Source organism: Lissotriton vulgaris, chromosome 7, assembly GCF_964263255.1.
Source record: "Lissotriton vulgaris chromosome 7, aLisVul1.2, whole genome shotgun sequence".
Classification (NCBI taxonomy): domain Eukaryota; kingdom Metazoa; phylum Chordata; class Amphibia; order Caudata; family Salamandridae; genus Lissotriton; species Lissotriton vulgaris.
Window position 1 is genome coordinate 346,552,853 of NC_141695.1, and position 21,838 is coordinate 346,574,690.

At 46.7% G+C, this 21,838-nt stretch overlaps 1 protein-coding gene across 1 annotated transcript in view; it reads right to left on the bottom strand.

Annotated features, from left to right (window-relative positions):
• Window positions 1-21,838, bottom strand: part of ALDH16A1 (aldehyde dehydrogenase 16 family member A1) — a 728,744-nt gene that overhangs the window by 611,817 nt on the left and 95,089 nt on the right. Inside the window, exons 3-4 of the mRNA XM_086930227.1 lie at window positions 7,276-7,402; window positions 1,595-1,773 (exon numbers count right to left, since the gene is read on the bottom strand). Coding sequence (XP_086786353.1) covers window positions 1,595-1,773; window positions 7,276-7,402 — 306 coding nt within the window. The remainder of the gene's footprint in view (window positions 1-1,594; window positions 1,774-7,275; window positions 7,403-21,838) is intronic.

A 21,838-nucleotide genomic window follows, 5' to 3' on the forward strand; every position in this document is an offset into this window, starting at 1 on the left:
TGCCTGCAGTCCGCCGCCTGAATGGCCTGGCTCGTAGGCTAGGAGGCCAATCCCCCTGCAAGCAGTGATCACAGGGAAGGGTGCCTTCATTGAAAACAACAACGACGACGAGTTGAAAACAAACCGCTCTGACGGACCGAACGCTCTGCAACGTACCAGTAGATGCGAGAAGTCGACGGGCCCAGGCGCCATCTTCGGAGGAATGAGCACAACAACCCACCCCCTCCCCCCCCCCAAAACATAACCACCGCCCACCGCCGCATGACGTGGGCAAAATGCGAAAAACTGTCGGGAACGCCCACGAATCTGGTCCGGCCATGACGGACAGATCTCTGTTCCAATGGCTAGCCTCCATTTATTGAGCTAGCTAATGGAACAGAGGGGCGGGACTACACACACATACTCTAGACAAAAGATTTCGCCTGCGCGAAAGTCTGCTGCGCAGCTTTCGGCGAGGCGAAACCGAAAAAGCAATGGATTGGCTGCTGCTAGAGTCGGTAGGTTCAAACATGTAACATGGTAATTACATGCAAGCAGCATGTCGAAAGCAACATGTCGACTTGGCTGCCATGCCATGCCATACCACTCGGATCTCAAGTCTTACTTTAGAAGTCACAACTGATGCAGGCATCCATGCTAAACAATATTTTTTGCCACTGAGCCATTTCCATCTGACCACAGCCACGCTTGATGACAAACAATATGGACACTGTTCTATGCTTTGCAGCACGCAGCTTGTTAGATTTTGCATCTTACTCGCGCCTTTGAGGGTGCCTCGTTGTTATTATTTGTATGCTGCATCCTAAAAACGCCATTCTGTGTTCTACAGGGCTCGTTTCTGGATTGGTGGTTTGTAACGCCATTCAGCACCGGAGCTGGGGTCACAGAGGTCGCTGGAGGATCAGCTCCACACATATGAATACATCTTCTTGTTACAAATATCCATTTGCTTGGAAATTCCTTACCCATCTACAACAGAGACATCTTTTAGAGGAGGTAAGACCTTGGAGTGCTAGCGGTGCCACAGACAGCAGTGGACAGATCCATAAAAAAACGACTTCACCCTTGCAGTTTTTGTAACTTATGTACTTGGAGAATGGAACAGCGGTGAAAGGAAGGCGTGCACTGTTGAGGGGAAAAGACACTGCACGCGTGATAGGAATCAGGGAAGTAATTTGAAGACACTGAGTGAGCAGGGTGTCCTGGAGGATGTGGGGACCACCAAAGGCAGATGGTAGCAGCTGAAGAGATATGTATAGCCACAGAAAGGTGGGCTGATACGCACAAATTGAAATGAAAGTAGCCACAGAGCAGAGAGTGAAGCTGAAAACAGATCAAGCAATAAGCATGTTCAAATCATGAAACTGTAGAATACTGGGTTGGTAGAGTGTCAGGATCCAGGAGGTTTGAAGAGACTGAAGGTTTGAGAAGCATGAGAGGCTCTTATTGTATGACCCTTGTGAGAAGCTTATGGATGATGCAGCAACTTATGGGTGATGGCATTACAACAAACTCTTAGAAAACTGAACTTCCAGTTAGTAAAGCACAAACAATTAGCCCTTTCCCTTGTCCATGAAACAGAAGAAAGACTCACCCAGAGGCTTCCAGCCCCTCATCTCGGTGTCCCTGAGCTGGGCCCAGCCGGCATGGTGGTAGAAGTGGCGCACCACCAGGGGCAGGTCGCAGTCCCTTGACTCGCGGATAGGCTTGCCGTTGTCTAGGCTCTCCAGGACACTCAGCAGACGCTGGTGCTTCTGCACGGTGCGCGCAATGCTGGAGGATGAAGAAGAGACACATCAGCATACCCCGGCTGTGCCGAGGCATAGGAGTGGGGTGAGCCGGAGAGGAAAGCAGTTAAACCAGTAGTGCCTACGTTGGGAAAAGGCAGAGGCATGCAGTAGGCCATGTTTATCTTTGCAGGGCAAACAGAGTGGGAAAACTGAACAGGGTTGTGCAGGAGGAGGCGGAGACATTAGGAGGGTGATGCAGTAAACAACATAATGTGGGAGGATGTGAAGGAGGCAGAGACAAGAACTGAAAGATGCACTAAGGTAACAGAGGATGCAGGGATATGAAGAAGAAGGAAGCAGGGTTTTGGATAAAATCATTGACTTAAAACTAAGTGAGTCCACTTTATTTCAAGTGCTTTTCCTAGAATAACCAATACATGCAAGTTTTTTATAGTGTTTGTTCTTACAAACAGCATTTAAAATAAAGGTAGTAGAGTCAGCAGAAAATAGAAGCAGTCGTAGTACTGTCCTGCATGGATTTGTAGTTTCTGGCACTACTTGTTGCAATATGTAAAATACCAGCAGTGGTAGTAGGCGCAGCAGCAGAGTGGTACCAGGATAACAAATAACAGTAATAGCTCCAGTGCTAGTGGTGGCATGAGCATATGAGGCACTACTGATAGTAGCAAGACCTACGGTAATGGTAGGACTGTTAGTAGTAGGCAGCCCGGTAAATGCACCGATTGGGAGAAGCAGCATAAACCCGTTGACACCCAACATTGCTGTCTGCTGTCAGACAGAGAGGGAGGCATTCTCCTGCTTCTGTGGGTTCTTTCTCGCTTCCACCAGTGATCCTCTCACAGGATATTACCAGATCGATCAATGTCAGGGCCTAGTTACCCTCAGTGACACCCACCACAGTGAGGAGGAGATCAGTGTCTTGGGGAGGTTCATCCAATTTACAAGGCTTCTTCTCGCCCCCTCCTCTGTCTCCTGTTCTATCTGCTCTTCTCTGTCCACATAAAGTATCTTCATTGCACCCCGTCCGCCTTAGCACCTTGAAGCAGTCTTAGGTGGCTTACGACACTACATAGTAAAGCAACCTAACCTAACTGTTATAGACATAGTACCACTGGTAGCAGTAGTATATGGTGTAATATCACTAGAAGTACTAAAAACACTGGCAGTGATCACTCCTATCTACATACTGGGACATGCAAATTACTGAGAAAAGCAGTACTGATGAAAGCAGTACTGATAGAAGTAGTACTGTTAGAAGTAGTATTAGTACAGTGAATGGAGTACAAATCACTAGGTGAGGGGGAGGACACGTTCCCATTACTTACATTGTATGATGATAACTCTACTTTTTTAACCCTGCATTTCAAAGGTAGATTAAATGTTACAGCTAAGGTTGCATCTATGAGCGTCAGCACCTTCCCACAGTCTTAATCAAGCAAAACCAAAAAACTCATACAGCTCTAATCCCTTCCCTCTAGGCCACACCCACATCCTGTGTGTTAAATTTGTGGGTCTCTGGTTGGCACAGGTAGGTACCTGTGACAAATAGGGACCTTCTCCTCTAGTCCGGGAAAGGGGATTACACACCTAAAATAACCCCTGCTCACCATCTAGGTTGCGTGGCACAGGCAGTCAAGGCTCATTTCAGAGGCATTGTAAGTTAAGCAGATGTGACCACATACAGTAACTCAGTGACAACACTACAAATGGACAACACACAGGTTTTATATAAAAAATAAGTAGACTTTATATGGAGTTACCACAAGACCATGAACGACAAAAATACAGACTATGATTACTTTAGGATGGTAGATTGAGCTTAGTTCAGTTGAGTTCTTAGATGCGACACTCTGCATCAATGTACCTTAAGTTGCGTTGCGCTTCCACGACAAGCAATGTCGCAGCGATGGGAAATGCAGCAAAGTTCAGATGCAAAGAAATAAAGACGAAAAGATTTTCCAGATGAGGCACGCTTCTCGGGGATGAGAGAAGTTCCCGGTCTGATGTGTGGACTACAGCAGCGACATCCAAGATGCAACGGCAGCAGCTCCAGCGGCGACGCTCTTCTCCCACGATGCGTGAAGCTTCCGCTCGATGCGACAACTACAGCATCGACATCCAAGATGCGACGGCAGCCGCTACGACAGCGGCGCGCTTCTCAGGAATGCGAGGTGCTCTTAGTCGATGCGGTGCAATGCGACAGGTCCAGAGGCGACACCATCCTTCTCCGGAGTTGCGACGGCAGGCACAGAGACGGCGACACGCTCCGACCTCGTTGCGAGATTCTTCACCTGATGCGGTGCAGTGCTACAGCTCCAGCGGGGACACCCTCCTTCTTCGGAGTTGCGACGGCAGCGACGGCGACACGCTTCCTCTTCGTTGCGGCACGCTTCTCTCCGATGTGGTGCAGTCCGACAGTTCCAGTGGCGACACCCTCCTTTCTCCGGAGTTGCGATGACAGGGACAGCGACGGCGACACGCTTCTTCTCGTTGAGTTGCGCTTCCAGCTCCTTGCGACACACAGTTCCTCAGAAGGCCCAAAACAGCAGCAGGCACTTCCAAAAGAACTCTGGGGAGCTGGGGGTGAAGTCTCTTGTCCCTGAGACTTCAGCAGTAGGCAAGCTCTTTTCCAAGCCATTGGAGATCCTTCACAAGTTGAAAGCAAAGTACACAAAGTTCCTTTCTCCTTCCTTTGGCAGTAAGGCAACCACTGCAGGTCAATCCCCCAAGCAGCACTTCAGCTTGGGAATAGTCTCTCCTCAGTTTCTTCAGGTTCCTCTCCTCAGTAAAGGTTTCTTCTTGTAGTTCAAAAGTGATCTAATTTCATAGGATCAGGGTCCCAATATTTATATCCAGAAATCCTTTGTTCTCTGAGGGGAGAGGGGCCTTTGCCCAGTCCAAACTAGTTCTGAAGCACTCTGTTTAGCCGACCTCTCCTTTCCTTTCACAGTGCAGGGCAGAGACATCAGACACCCCACAGGAGGTGGAGCCAGCATTGTGGAAGGCACGTATAGTCCTGGAGCACTTTGTTGACAGGATTCCTTCTTCTTCTGTCAGTGTGCAGGGCAGAGACATCAGTCGCTGCCCAGGGGGTGGAGCCAGAATTGTGGAAGGCAGGCACAGCCCTATTCAGAGTTCAGGTGCACTCCTCCCTCCCATCAAGATGCAGATGTCTCTATTCACCACTGGGTGACTCAGCCTGTCTCCTGAAATGTCCTAGCCCTGTCACTCACAGAAACCAGACATTCGAATACACAAACTAGCAGAGACAGGTTTGAATGGTTAGACAAGCAAATACCTACTTTCTAAAAGTGGTATCTGCAAACCCAGAATATTAAAATAAACTTTACTGAAGATGTATTTTATTATTCTGAGTTCAGGCATACTAAACTCGAGTTTCTACCATGTTCTCTGAGCCTGTTAGGATTATAAAATGTAACAATTCTAATAGCCCATTCTGGGCTATGGAGAACAGGTAGCCTTGCAATAGTGAAAAACGAAAATGGCTGTAATTCACTATTAGGACATGTTATGTTATGTTAGTGCTATTTGTATTGCGCACGGCTGCTCCAGCGAAGGAGCGTCCCGGCGCACCGACAAGGTGGCGAACACAACACAACAGGGGAACAGAAAATATTACTAAAAAGGGGAGTGAAGGATTTAACAGAGCTCAGAAAATAAATGGGTTTTAGCGGCCTTGCGGAAGGAAAGCAGGTCACCAAGGGTCCGAAGTTTCAAAGGGAGAGCGTTCCAGAGTGCGGCTGCCCGCACCTTAAAGGAGCGACCCCCTCACCCGACTGAGTTTGAACCGAGGGGCTACCGCTAATTCTTGGTCCAGCGAGCGTAAAGTGCGGCCCGGGATATAAGGGCACAAAAGTTGGCGCAGTAAGGGAGGCGATAGGCCCTTCAGAATCTTGAAGGAAAGGCACAAAACTTTAAAGTGTATACGCTGCCTAACGGGTAACCAATGCAGGGCTCGCAAAGATGGACCGGCCGAGCAAAACCTAGGAAGACCTACGATTGATCTGGCCGCAGCGTTCTGCACTCTTTGAAGTCGGGTTAACTCGGCCTGGTTTAATCCTATGAAAAGGGAGCTGGCATAGTCCAGCCGAGCCAAAACCGTTGCTTGCACCACCAATTGACGAGTTGCGGCATCAAAGTATTTAAGGGCAGGGCGCAGATTGCGCAAGATGCCGAAGCAACACGCCGCCGTCCTTTTGGTGTGGCCGACAAAGTTGAGGGAAGGGTCCAGCCAAACACCAAGATTTTTGATCTCCGCAACCGGAGTGGGGGTCGGCCCCAGCTCAGAAGGCCACCAAGTATCTTTCCATAGGTCCGTCCGCTTCCCAAAGATCATCACCTCCGTTTTTTTGGCGTTTAGTTGGAGACAGTTGGACGTCATCCAACCAGCCACCGCCCTGAGTCCTTCTCTGAATCTTGGGGCATCCACCCCAGAGTCCCCGCTGATCGTGACCGCTAGCTGGGTGTCATCTGCGTACGACACCATGGTCATACCACAGAGCTTCACAACCTCAGCCAGCGGCCTCACGTAGATGTTAAACAACGTGGGGCTCAGCGAGGAACCCTGTGGGACCCCAAGAGACAGAGGATGACATATACATCAGGGCTAGTCCTACATTATACTGCCTGTGGGCCTACCATAGGGGTGACTGATATGAAGAAAAGGGAAGGTTTATGGACTGGGAAGTGTGTGCACTTGGCCAGTCAGCATGACAGTACCAGTCAGCAAGCAGGCTCTGCAATGGCAGACCGTAGACACATTTTACAAGGCTGCTTCTGTGGGTGGCACAACCAGTGCTGCAGGCCCACCAGCAGTATTTGGATTACACCCCCTGGCACACTCAGAGCACTAGACTAGGGACTGACAAGTAAACCAAAATAGCCAAACATGGAATCACTAATCCATACATCAATTTACAATAGGGAACACTTGCACTGTGGCACTGAATAGCAGTGGCACAGTGCCCAAAGCATCTAACACCAGCAAAAACACATGAGGCAACAGTAAAAAAATGGAAGGGAGACCCACACCAATGGTGCCAGGTCCAACACTGGAATATAACACCTCTGTCCTCATATTAGGAAATCCTGTAATCCAAAGCCAAATGAGGCTGAACACAGGGAGAGAGGGATGGGAACCAGGACTGTGACGGGGAGGTCGTAGAGTCGGAGTAATGAACCTTACTGGTAGTAACCGGGCATTAAGTTTTAGATTAAAAGAGAGCAGTTGACTTTGGCTAGGACAATGCTAGTAGATTAATTTTGCTGCCAAAAAATGATAAAGACGACAGTGATGATAGGAGGCCTACAGAGGTATTTCCTCTGGCAATGAACATTTTCCACTGTAAGAGCAGCAGGTAAGTACAAGTTTAACCACGGAATTGATCCAGAGTGACCTGTCCATTTTCTTTTAGAGCTAGAGGAGGAAGCCTCAGAGTGGGAGATACTTTAATAGGCAGGAAGAGGTCCCAGATCATCAGTGTCCCAGAGCCCATACTATTACCTGTAGAGGTGCCGGGCACGGACGTGGCAAGGGAGCTTGCTCCACGTCTCAAACGCCTTCTTTGCAGCATCGACGGCTGCCTCCACATCTTCATCATCCCCTTGGAGTGTTGTGGCAAGTGTCGCTCCTTAAGTGGGGGTAAAAGATAAGAAACAGCATGATGAGGTACTTGCTATCTGCAGCCCAGCCTGTAGAACTGCAAATCACCAATATTCACTAGTTTTTTTAATGAACTTTAATTCATTGCCCAATGAAGAGTGACAAGATTAATACTTTATTGTTCTATTAATACAAAATCATTACAATCAGCAAACATCTGAACATTCATTTATACAGTCAGTTAAAAGAAGAATAGTGCCCAGTGAAGAGTGCCATTTGTTACCACCCAGCAGTCATCACAGGTTGAAGAGGACAGATTGGTATAGCAATGACATCTAATAACTGGTCAGAGTATGACACTAGCTACATTCAACTCAAGCTGCTGGGAGTAACTCGCCCAGATGCAGGCACAGCAGTGCCAATATACAAGAAGGCACAGTCTCCAGTGCAGCTGTGAGATTCCATCACACTACAATACTGGCTCAGTGCAAGGTGACGTCCGAACATTAAGCATGGGCGAATTTGCGTATTCACGAATTCGCAATCTGCAAACTCTGGCGAATTTGCGTATTTTTTCTTTTTTTGTGTTCGCAAGGGTTTCTGCCAGTTCGCAAGGGTTTTGTACCAGTTCGCAAACGCGAACATACTTGTCGGGTCGCAACGGTCACGACTATGTTGTTTTTACGTCTGGTTCATCACAGCACCCTCTGTTTCACCACTGCCACCCTCTGGTTCGCCCATGCCACCCTCTGGTACATCACTGCCACCCTCTGGTACATCACTGCCACCCTCTGGTTCATCACTGTAGATTATGGGGGAAAAGCACACCTGCCCTGCATCAACTGACATGAATTAATTTGGGGTTGATTAATGTGTCACTGAGTCTGGCACCTGCTTCCGTATCTTAATTGCTTTCTGTTGCCGTGCAATTTTTTTTCACAGGACCTTTGTGGCCTACTTGTAGCTATTCTCTGAGCCTGCTGTGAGGGTCAGAGCAGGGTCATAGAATAGTTGCAAGTAGGCAACTGAACTCTGGAGGGGGCCCTCAGGAAGCACTACAGGGAATGGTTACTAATGATGAGGTTGAACTTTTGCACCTGCTGAGTGCTTTCAGTTTTGCAAAAATCGTTTTTCTGCAATTTCGCGGGATTCGCGGGGCGCGAATTTGCGCGAGATCGAATTCGGAAAGCCGCGAATTCGTGCGAATATGCGATTTGTTTTTTTGCGGCGTGTTAGTTCGCAAGGTTTTGTGCGTTTTAGCGAGCCGCTTGTAGCGCAACGGCACGAAGTTACCCTCACGGTCGTTCACGGGCGCGGCCATCTTGTTTGCGTGACGTTTTTCTATTTCCGGGCGCTGTGTGTAATCTCGCAAAGTGTGCGGCTCGCTAGTACAAGTTAGCGTGTGATCGCGAGGAAAATATCGCGCGAACTTACCCACGCGGTCGTGAACGGGCGCGGCCATCTTGTTTTTCATTCATTGCTATGGTTCTGGGCATGCTTTCTGTATCCTCTGTCAATCTCTGCCATCCTTTGCTTGTTTGAAGTTTTTTTTGGATTTTACTTATTATCTATCCCTCTATTTTTCTAGGTCTATATTTTTGTGTTTTCTGCTACTTTTGGTTAATTTTAAAATACTTTTTTAAACTCTTTTCTTTTCTTCTTCCCTATTCTATTTTTTCTTTATTATTTTCCTTCCTTTCTGCCCAGACCATGGTAAAGGGAGCCGGAAGCAGCCTGAGAAGGGGGAAGGGTCCAGCACCCCGTGCCCGGCTCCCGTTTGAGGAGGGAAGACAGTCACAGCCTGGGAGATTTTTAGCGCAGAGGAGGTGTTTTATGTCCAGCGCCGCCTCCCCAGAACCATCATGGCAGGCGGCAAGATCGCTAGCGGCTACGGGATCAGGAAGCGCCGGAAGCAGTGGGAGAAGGTGTGCCGGGCCATGTACCAACACTCTCGGGTCTGGCGTACCTACAACCAGGCCACCCACCGTTGGACGGATCTCCTGGACCGGGAACGCGACTTGATCGACCTCGAGATGCCCGGGCTTGGTGAGTAGTAGTAGCTATTTCTTCACTACTCTGTTTTCTCCTGCTCTGTGTTATTATATTGCAAATTTTGGTTTTTTACCAAGAGCAATAATGCTGCTGATTACATTGTAGGTAAATTATATTTCAAAATCTTCTGTGCATTTCAGGTGCACTGCTCTCCTTCTCAGTAGCGTTGCTACAATGCTTATTTGTTTTCGATTTTGTGTTCATTTCATTGGCCTGAGAAATTATGTATGAGTGTAGTTTAAAGAACTGCATAATGCTAGACACTAAGGGTCAGATTTTTAATTACTGGCGCATCCCTGCAAAGTAGCAGGGATGCGCCAGTAATTGTGCGCCACGCCACCACCACCCATGGTGCGCCGTATTTATAATACGGCGCACCATGGGCCCAAAACGTCACTGAAGCGTTACGCATCCGTGCCGTAAAGGCGGCGCATTGCTGGAGTTGTGTCGCAACTCCAGCAATGCTCTGGGGTGCCCTATCTCCCCAATGCTGCGTCAAGCCGTACGGCTGCTTCAAGCAGGAGCAGGGTTTGAGTCACGCATCATTGTCCTAAATGTGACTGATTGAAATCTTGTAGATTTCCCTCAGCCACTTTTAGGATGCGTTCCTGCGCAGGAACGCATTCCCTTGCGCCGGGACGCCCCCTGATGGCGCAGGGCTTTACATCGTGATGCATCTCCCATATGCGTCACATTGTTAATATACCCCGCACCATGGCGCCTCTTTTGTTCTGCCGCTGCGTCACAAAAGTCACACAACAACGGAGCAAAAGAGCCGCAAGGGGCTTGTAAATCTGCCCCCACAGACTCAAGTCCAGTCCTTCCTTTGTACACCTGGCAATATGAAGAAATAGTGGTGGTGGATTGATAGTGTGAGTATTTTAATGACTGGTTAATGTAGTAGGAAACTTTTTAGTGTTGTCGCTGATATGCAATCACAATGGAGTTTGTCTGTCACTTCGCGCGCTGCGGACTGCTGCCTGCCAGTCCTAGGCGAACCTTTTTAGTACTTTGTTTAGTGAGTTACATAACTTTCCAAGTCGACGGTCCGCAAATCAAGCAATACTAATATCGTGGTAGACCACATGAGATAGACAACTATTCCACGGGATATATTGACCTATTTGCTATTTCGCCAAAATATTTTGTTATTGTTCTTTTGTAATGTTTGATTTGGTTGACAACAATCATCCATGTTTTCGGGTCTTTCTTTCTTTCATGTTGTACATCAGCTCCCCCCAGGGGCAAGAGGACAGAGGAGGAGGCTGCAGCTGCTGTACAAGGCCAGGATCGGTCAGGCGAGGGCTCCTTTGCTGGCCCCAGTAAGTTTTAATTTTAATATAGAGTACCTATTTTTTCCTAACGTTCCTCAGTCGATTTTTTCTAAATCGTCTTTGATTTTCTTGTAGACTGTAGCTAAATTCTTATCCTGCCTCGACTAGGACTACCTGTGGTATTACTATATTATTCTTATTAGTCTGTCTGTGTAGCTAACTAAGATTGCACATTTGGCAAAAGGTGTTAAACAAAACTCCCATTCTAGTCAGCAATAGCTCTATGCACAGAGTGCAGTCGTCTGGGATTGTCCATAATGTCTTTTCCAAGTTTTCTAAATGTTTATGCTTTGACAATTACCAACAATAAAAAGGTGAATGACCACCAAGAAAGAATAAAATACTACTTTACTTTTGGTTTGGATAGGAGGACAATCCATACTACTACTGTTGCAGGGACAAATCTGCACAAACAGAACTATGGACACTAAATAGTGCATTGTTTATCAATTATAATAGGCGCAGGTAGACTTTCCACATACCTCAGTGATATCAGTCTTTGAAGAACCCCCAATATCATTACTGACTAGATAGTGTGGCAGAGTCATTTAGCTCCCGTATTCATCGATGATAGATCCCCAATGATGATTATCCAACGCAGGACAAGAGTACGGAGTCAGAGTCCAGAAGTGTCAGAGGCACGGACTCATGCTTGCAAATTGCAAAACCTTTTGCTCATTCACTCTTGACCAAAAACCACAGAGTCTATTTAAGTTTTAAAGCTTTATTAAAAGTAAAAATATTTATTAAAATCAAGCTGGTCATAAAACAAACTGTTGATTAAAAATGGAAAAGTGCTTATAGTGATTTATTTCACACATTTATTGTGGGCGAGCCGAGCCCTCACCTGGTTTGAACTTTAATTTTTCTTTTTGGTGCTGAATCGTTGGTCCCTCCGTCCTAGTGATGATGATTTGTTCTTAGAAGTGAAGCTTCTATCTGCTATGAGAAAAATGGTGCATGTTAAAAAGCAAGCATTCATCAGTTGTGCCAAAAAGTGCAGCAAGACAACACCCTTCCCTGGAAAAAGGGGCATTTTTACTTTAGAGTAGACAGTCACAAATTATTAGATTGGTTTCTGTTTTCACATTTCTTCATTCCTAGACAAAATACTAGTGAGTGGTGTATGTCTATGACATCTAACATTCTTAAATGTACTTTGTAGGTGGAACATCTGGTGCTGGGCCCAGCGCGGAGGTGGAGAAGGAAAGTTCTGGGGAGGAGGTGGTGCAAGTGCCGGACCAAACTGCTGTGCGGGTTGCCACGGTAGTGGCGGGCAGTGGTAAGCTCTTATATTCCTTACTTATTGAGATTGCAGACTGCATAGTGTGCTCCCCATGAGAAAACGTAAGGTTTGTCCAGATGATAGACATGAAGAAGAATGATTGACATATAGCTTGAATGGATGGATGGATCATGGTACTATCTGACTCGTAGATGGCATATGTGTATCTAGAGAGAGTAGACGGTCACTGGATGAACTAAGTGTTACTTTGAAGAGCATGTAACACCGCACCTGCACGTCCGTCCCAGTGTAGGAAAGGCAAGGAAAAGAAGTTGTAATTTTGGCCGAATACTACCATGAATAGTAGCAGTAGTTTGTATTGCAAGCACAGCATATATCCGGCTATTACGATGGCCACTCACTACCTCCGTTAATAAGTATAGTAGAACTCTGTCATTCATGTGTGGATGTATCACTGTTCACTCAATAAAAAGCAAAGCACCTAAAGTCATCCCATATGTAAGCAAATACATACCATGTGCAGTGATAGATAATCAGATTATTTATCTTCTTCATTTTCCTTTTCTAGTATTCATTGGCACTGTAGGGTGAAAGTTAAATTAATTTAGCAGTAGCCCTTGTAACCGAGTATTCTCAGTGCCACCCATAATAGAAAAGTAAGAGCATCACCACCTGCATGTACTGGACTGGTACAGTAACGCAAGTCTGTCTCACTCATCATGGCAGGCGTCTGTTTTTCTCGGGTGCAAGTTGACTGCGCTGGCATTATGCCGGCCTGCAGAAGTTAACGTACCAATTTTGCTAAACAAGAGAAGAAGAAGAATAAGACTGGTGTACTGTCATAGTCGACTCTAATGGAGTGAGTCCATAGTGCTCGTAGAATTGATTCCTTAAACTCCCACTAATGTTAGAGCAAGGATAAAGAAGTGGGAGGTTAGATTGATACTGGCCACAATAGTTATGTACTGCGCTTGCAAGTTGCTAGTTCTACTGTGACACAACTTTCAGCAGAATCATTTTGTGTTAATCTTAAAGAGCATTGGTTACAGACTATGTCTTTCTTTCTTCATATAGATGCTCCTTCCAAACCAACACGGAAGGAGCTGGCTAAAAGGGCCCGGCAACGGAGGCTGGAGGCCACTGTCGCCGAATATCGGCGGTTGGTGGCCCAGGAGGAGGAGGATACGCAGAGTACGTCAACAACATCCACGGCGACACCTGCATCCTCCTCCGCGCTCCCTGGGTCAGCCAGTCAGCGCAGCAGGTCTCCAGCAGTACAGAGCTGGGGTACCGCAGCCACCCGCCACCGCCGAGCAGCAAAGAAATCAGCTGCCCCCCACAGCAGTTGCAAAAAAAGGATGCACCGCCTTTCCCTGAGGGTTTCCTACCTCTAGCAGGAGCTCCTCAACACCAAAACCCTGCTCAAGACCCTCCGCAAGGAGCATGCCGACCTGGCCCGAAAAGTCAACAGCAGCCAGCAGTAGGAGGGGACTGTCCCTTGCCCCTTTTTTAAAGACTTCTGGGGGGTGGGACATGGGAGTTGGGTTTTCTACTTTTTTGGACTTCGTTTTCAGGGACATTCGTTGGGGTTCGGGAGAGGGGGTGGGTTGGGTCTTGCGGGAGATTATTTATGTTAGGGATATATAAATATACTTTAAACTTTATCTTAGCATACGTGTTTTTTAATGCTTTTGAGGCTGGTGGGTGGGGGTTTAACAGTCCTGAAAAGTGGCATCTTGATTCAAGTTGTGTAAGTACGAATGGCCCAAATGTTTTCAAAACTAAGTGCCACTCGCAGAGTAAGGAAATTCAATAGTCTTAGGACCGTCAGTCTCTCGTCTCTCCTAATACTCCATTATACAACCTCCCCCCAAACGCTTATCTTACCTGTAATTTGTGTTTGGAAATAGGGCTAGGTACAGGACAGGCTGCACGCGAAATGGCGATTAAGGTTGGCAATCCTGGGCGGATGAAATGTCATTGCGGTGGTACTTGTGGTGTTACACAGTGGCAGTGGCAGCATCTGATAAAAAAGAAAATGAAACCTTGTTTGTCCTTACCGTAGCATTAGAACGGTACGATAGAGAATATAGCAGGTGAAACTAGAACAGTGTCACAATGTAGCCTAACAAATGGTAAAGTATTGAAAGTATAACTAGTACTTGGGTTGAATTTCTTTGACATTGGCTACTACTACAAGAAATAGTACTGAAGGTGAAGGGCACAGCAGCGTAATAATTTGCCACGTCTAGGAGGAGGAGGTTCTTGATGACCAATCAAGTTGATGGCACACATGAAAATCTGCTTTCATTTGCCAATAATGACTGAGTGTCAAGCTGAGTAAGAATAGAATATATCCTCGGATTCCTTCACCAGCCTGTTGCTATGACCTTATCCTCCCCAGCAAGTGTGTGGAATTATTGCTGTCATTTAGTCACACATCAATCAAAACCACACAGCCCGGGGGAAGAGGGTTAGGGTTTGGAAAATGGATGGGAATGGGGTTTTTTGGGAAAGTTTTGTTGAGAGAAGAAAAAAAAAAGCACAGCATGGACAATCAATAATTGAAGATAAAGAAATCTTTGGGTACAAAGCTAACCATAAATCTTTTAAGTGACATAAAGGAAGTGCATGCACTACTGCATGCATGGTTACTGAAAAGTAAGTAGTACTTTCGACAACCGTGAATGAAAGAATGCAACAGTACAGGGCTGCAGTAATAATTATGCGTTTTCACTTGCCTATCTCTGCACTCAGAGAAACACTTCGTACATTAAATTAGGTTTGAAAAATAGCAGAAGTAAAACCTATACAATGGCTGTAGGGATGAATTTAGAAGCAGAGATCCAGAGTCACACTCACAGAAGTTCACAGCAATAACATTACATAAAAGATAATTAGAAAAGAACGGATACTGTGTCTGAATGTTGTTGTAGTTGTCCGGGATACTGTATCTGTATGTTGTTGTAGCTGTCCTGTTGAATTTGGGAAGTTGTAAGATGCATCCAACCATTCCTCTTATTAGCGGGACTCCTCCATCCCATCTGACGCTCCGTCCATCAATGTTGGTGACCAGAAGACACCCTATCCACTGCCTGCCTGGCGGATGCTTAATCGCGACTCGCTAATGTGAAGCCTGACTTCATCCTTTTCCCATTGCACAGGCTGAAACCTGGCCTGTAATTATTGATGGAAAAACAGGAAGTGATATTAGAACACCACTGACAAATAAATATAAGGTATGTACGCTGTGTAGTGCAAAAAGTCACACTTTGAGTTTCCTAATAGACAGTACAATATTTTTGAAAAGTGCATACTCTGTCCGAGTCTCCTTTTGAAGGATAAATAAGTATGGGCGAATTAATTTAGCGGATCTGTCCCCTCAAGCTAGGTGTACTGTAAACTGTGTTTTAGAACAAAAATTAGACCTTCCCAGCAGTGCTCCCAGACCTTTACTAAACCCAGTCGCAAAAATGTAGAAGACCCCCAATCAGATCTCAAAAAACGAGGCCTAGTAGAAATAGGTGACAAAACGTACTTTGAAAGTAAAGTAGGCCCAAATCCCCCCTTACCCACCGTGGATTGTATTCAAACCACTTGCAAGCAAGCAAACGTATCCATAACCAGCATCGCTCCAAGACTCGCAAACCCCCCCAAAAACAGCCCCGCCCAATCACATGCAATACAATACTGCTAACCCTAACGAGCCCTAAGTTAAGAATAGTGGCAAACGCTTTCTTTAATTAGGCCAAATCCCCCCTTTCCCACCATGGATTTTCTTCAAACCACTTGCAACCAAAATTACACATTCCCACGAGTGCTCTAAGACCCCAGAACTCAGTTGCAAAAATCTAGAACACCCCGAAACACATGCAATCCTGCTACTAGTTAATGTGCCAAAACGCTTTTCAGCATGGATTTTCTCCAAACCACTTTCATCCGGAATTACACCTTCCCAGCAATGCCCCAAGACCTGCCAACCCACCCACAAAAAAGCCCCATACAGGCAAAAAGCAAAAATGGAAAATCTCATACTTACAATATTTTTTGGCCATCTTTCAATTATGTCTAAACGCGCTGCGCAGCTAGGTCATAACTCCACTTTTCCACCATGGATGTCCTGGAAAACAAATCAATCAACATTAGACCGTGCCGGCAGTGCTCCCAGACCCCAAAACCCACCCCCAAACACCAGGAGCCCCCCCAAACAGGCCCCCAAAAACATGATGGTGAGCAAAAAGGCAAACACTTTTTCCTCATGGATTTTGTCCAAACCACTTTTATCCGGTATTAGACCTTCCCAGCAATGGCCCAGAGCCGCCAACCCAGGCGGAAACAAGTAGAAGACCCCCAAACAGCCAAAAAGCAAAACTACAAAAATGGGGACTTTGAAATTTTCAGGCAAATTTCCAAAATCACTCCCCTTGCGCTCTGCAGCTAGGTCCTAACTTCCCTTTGCCAGCAGGGATTTGCTTCAAACCTCTTGCAATCAAAAGTATCCATAACCAGTAGTGCTCACAGACCCCAAAACCCACCCCCAAACACCAGGAACCCACCCAAACAGGCCCCCGAAAACATGTTTGTGAGCAAAAAGGCAAAAACTTTTTCAACTCTGATTTTCTCCAAAACACTTTTATCCGGTATTAGAGGCAGGCAAATTTCCAACATCACTCCACGGGCGCTCTGCAGCTAGGCCCTAACTCCCCTTTGCCACCATGGATTTCCTTCAAACCACTTGCAATCAAAAGTATCCATACCCAGCGTTGCTCCAAGACCCCAAAACCCACCCACAAACACCAGGAAGCCCCCTAAACAGCACCTCAAAGACAAGCAAGTCAGCAAAAACACGAACACATTTTCACCTCCAATTTTGTCCAAACCACTTTGATCCGGTATTAGACATTCCCAGCAATGGCCCCAGACCCCTGCAGCCACCGCAAAGAAGCAGAACACCCCCTAACTGGCAAAAAGCAAAAATGGGCCTACTATCTGGAATTCTGTCCAAACGCGCTGAGCAGCTAGGCCCAAACTCCCCTTTTCCACCATGGATTTCCTGAAAAACAAATGCAATCCACATTAGACCGTGCCAGCAGTGCTCCCAGACCTCAAAACCCACCCACAACAACCTAAAAGCCCGCCAAACAGCACCCCAAAGACAGGCAAGTGATCAAAAGCGCAAAATCTTTTTCTGCTCCGATTTTCTCCAAACCACTTTTATCCGGTATTAGACCTTCCCAGCAATGGCCCCAGACCCGTCATCACCCGCAAAGAAGTAGAACGCCCCCACAAGTGCAGAGTCTTTCTTCATTGGGCGTAATCCAGCCATCTGCTTTAAGGGAAATAGGAGTCTGGAGGAGGAGGATAGAGGAGCATGTTCTTGTGAACTTGTGAACCTGAGGAATGCAGACTGCGGCACCTGCAAATCAATAAGCAAATAAGTGAAAACAGCTCTGCTGATGGACTTGTTTTTGTGATTAGGTGATTAAAGTTTTTTTTATATAGATTTTGCAAAACAAAGAAAGACAGACACACAGGATTAAAAGTGAATAAGGACGAAAAAGAAAGTTATTGATTCATTGGCTCATTTTCGGGGCTCGGTGTCAGGGAAGAAGAGTTCGTCCTCATACTCTGCGAATTCAGGCGAGAGTAGGTCACCTAACAGAGAAGAACTTCCCTCATCTAAGTTGGTGTCCTCCTGGTCTTCTTCCTGCGTGTATTCTCGTATTTTGTAATCTGGTGGTATGAGGTGCTGATTCATCTTGATCATTGTTAACCTCAACACATTTTTGGGCGAGAGGCGGGTCCTTTTGCAAGTTACAAGGCCACCAGCAGCACTGAAAACACGTTCAGAAGACACGTTTGCGAGTGGGCAAGACAAGTAATTTATAGCCAGGTTGGAGATCTCTGGCCACAATTCTTTTTTCCCATGCCAATACGCCAATGGGTCATCATGAACATAGACCTCTGTTGAGTCATTCGGATAGTCCTGCACCATCGACTCAAGGTTCTCCACGGTTCCTCCACTTTGCTTACTTTTTGCTGGGACCTTTTGAGAAGCAAACCCAAGCTGAGTTAGCCAATCCTCTTCTTCACACAATGTTACTGTTGTGTCTGGTGCAGATGATCCGGTTGCTGCTGTCTTTAACGGCTGAGAGGGAAAATCACTCCCTTCTGCCACAGCCACGGGTGCAGAAGTGGATTCTTTTGACTCCGGATGACTTGCTGATGTACTGCCTTTTCCTCCAATTTCCTGCCGTTCTCTTTCAAACCTAGTGGCTGACACAGCTAGCCAACGCTTGTACTTTGTAACTTCTGCGTCATCAAAAGGAAAGAATACTCTGCCTTCCAGTGCCTTTTTGTACCGTGGATCCAGAATAGTAGCACAAATGTAATGCTGTTCTGTGTGGATCTTTTGAAGACGTTCATCGCAAAGTAGGCGCTCTAATAATTTCTCCGCCAAATCAAAAGCTTCTTGCTTTTTTCATCTTTTTGAAACGTAGAAGACACCGCCTTCAGTTGGTGCTCTAGCATGCGCAACAAAGGGGTAGCTTTTCCCAAATTACAGTCCTCCCTGCTGACAGGACGCGTGAAGACCTCAAAAGGACGAAGCATGTCTGTCAGGCTTTGAACTAGCTTCCATTGCTCCGCATGTATCCACAGGTCCTTCATAGCTGCACCCTGTGTAAAGAAATACTGACTGACTTCCGCACACTGCTCAAACAGACGCTCAAGCATGTAGAAGGTTGAGTTCCAACGTGTTGCCACCCCCTGGATGAGTGCTTTCACTGGCAGTTTACGTTGATGTAGCAGGCACCTCAGATGCTTCTGGGCCTTAAAAGAATGGCTGAAATGTGTGCACATTCTTCGGCAGGTGGTCAGTAACTCGCACACTGGACTTTCTTCACTCAAGAATTTTTTAACAACCAGGTTTATACAGTGCGCCAAACACGGCACTCTGAAATAGTTAACTACATTGGCGCCATTATCCGTGGAAACATAACCAATCTTGCGTTTTATTGGGGACAGCCATTGAAAGACCTTTGTGTTAAACTCCTGCAAAATGTTTTTTCCTGTATGACTTTTCTCCATGCCAAACATGGCTAGTGTTGCATGTTTCCGAGCAGCTTTAAAAACGTTGTCCGGGTCAACACCTGCCCTTAGCTTTGCTGTAACCCCTGAAAAAGAGACCCAGTGTGCAGTGATGCACATGTAATCAGTGGCTGCGCAACTGGTCCACAGGTCTGTTGTCAGATGTATAGTGTGAACAGCACTCTTCTGCAAAGCTGCCCCAATCACCTCCAGCACATCTTCATGTAGTGCTGGAACCGCAAATCTGGAAAAATAGAACCGGCTAGGAACCTTCCATTTAGGGCAGAGCGTTGCCACTAATTCAAGAAAACCAACCCCTTCCGCAAAAGAAAAAGGGAGAAGGTCCAGAGCTAGCATTTTAGCCAGCTTAGTGTTATACAGACGCGTCATTGGGTGGTTGCGTTCAAATGGCGCATCTGAAAACAACATGCTTCTAATGGTGGGCTGGACCATGATTTTACGGGATGATGATGATGATGACTTCTTTGACCCAGTTACGCTCGGTGATGATTAACTTTTTCGCATTGGTGTCTCACTCTCTCCCACACTCTTAGTGTGGCTCCTATATCTTGCAGGGGGTGTGCTTCTGACAGGGGTACTGGGTATAAGTGAAGAAATGTTTGACGCTTCTTCCTCCTCGTCATCATCAGATGAAACCTCAACGGATACAGTTTGTTGACTTGCAATTCGGGCTTCCTTGATCTCCTTTAGGTGCGCATGCCATTTGACAGTGTGCTGTCTCTCAAGATGACCTCTCTGGCCTCCAGTACCATAGTTGGTACCAAGCTTACCACGACTAACTGCAAGCTTACAAATGGTACAAATGGCTATGTTTTCCCTTGTTGTGCTAACACTAAAGAAGTCCCAAACTGCAGACTTCAAATGTCTGTGGGGGGCGGAGGAGGCGATACTGGTCATGCTAATGCCAGATGAAGTGGAGGATGTGTGTTGCCGAACTTTACTACGTTGTGCACTTGCAGCACCACTAATTGAGGAAATGGAGGTCGAGGGGGATGGAGGTCCCTTCTGGCGAGAAAATACGGGAGCGGTCGGTGGTGGTGTACTAGTTAAGTGCATTGGTGGTGGTCCCATTGCCTCGTTGACAACATCACGCTCAGTAGCTTTTCGGGCTAGGGTAAAAATGTCTGTTTGCTGCATGCCCGCTGGGGCTGCATTGAAGTTTATGATGACTGCGTCGTCGTCGTGATAGTCTTCATCAGCAGGAGTATACGCCACTTCTTGTTCAGCGTCATCACACTCCATAAGTACGAGAGTTTCGGGGGCCTTCCTTTTACGCTTAGCTACCTTTGTCAGATCATGGACACCATACTTGATCTTCTTTTCCTTGCTAGGGATCTGGAAGATGATGAATGATCAGGAGAAGTGGCTTCCTCAAATGATACCTCGGCTTGAATGTCGATTTCCTGATGTGCCCCTACTTCGGGAGGAACAACTATTGTGGGCACTTGTGCCGCTCCATGCACCTCTGCTTGCGCATCTCCTTGCGCTGCGTCTCCTTCCAAATGTACTTGGGCTTATGCTTGCACATGTGGTTGTTGTTGCGGCTGTGGTTGTTCAACACTCGTCAGATGAGTTACAACAACCTGTGTTGATTGAGGGATGCTGCTACTTTCTTGCGATGAGCCAACATCACTGGTCGATGGTGATTGAACAACTATACTGGCTGCCTCTAAAGCACTCAAGGGCTTGGACTTAAGTTGGCGTGGTGGTGGTGGCACTGAGCACAATGGAGCGGGGGTGCTGCTCCCAGCTTGCCCCCAGCAGATCCCGCTGCTGCTGCAGGCGTACTTTTGTTTTATTCCCAAAAAATGTGGCGGGCGGCACACCAGTCTCCTTGGTAAGTGGCCCAATTGCTTCTTCTGCTCCTTACTGGCAACTTTCTTGCTAGAGGAGCTACGGGAAACTTTTTTGGGGCCATCTTCTTCAGATGTCAGAACAGCAGGCCGCAGTTGCACGAGTTGCAGAGTTGTCTTGTCTGTGGCCACATGTGACGTTATGCTGCATACACCGCTGCAGGACTTCTTCCTCGCACTGGTGGTTCTCTTGTGCACCTAAAAGCAATGGAAGACAGAGGGACATCAGTTATACACCCCAAAAAAAAGTCGAAAAACACACAAAAATCAGCAAAATCCCATGCCATCCATGCCCTCAATGATGTTTAAATTCAAGACACCCCACAGAAAGACTAGGCCCATGCACCACTCACTACCCCTGGGCATAATGGATGAAAGCTAGGCAAAATGGGTGCAGACCTGAGAACACTGCCTGCCTTCAAAATGGCCCCTTGCCCCCCCAGCACATGGCCAAGGCCTGCCTGTACCAGCACTCAAAATGGCCCCCACCCACATGGCCAGTCCCCATCAACACCCCAAAAAAAAAAAAAAATTAAAAAAAAAAAAAAAAAAAATTCGAAAAACACACAAAAATCAGCACAATCCCATGCCATCCATGCCCTCCATGATGTTAACATTAAAGAGACCCCACAGAAAGACTCAGTCCATCCACCACCGAGTACCCCTGGGCAAAAGGCCCCAACAACAGCCCAAAAATCAAAAATTCCAAAATTGTAGTTGCAGCAACTGTAATGCCCAAAACAAACTTACTTGTGAAATTTCTAATCCAAAAGTCATCCAAAGAAAGTCAAAAAGGCCTCAAATCCAAATATCCAGCAGCATCCACAAAAAGTAATCCTTCCAGGTCAAGATCCAAATGAAAGTGACCA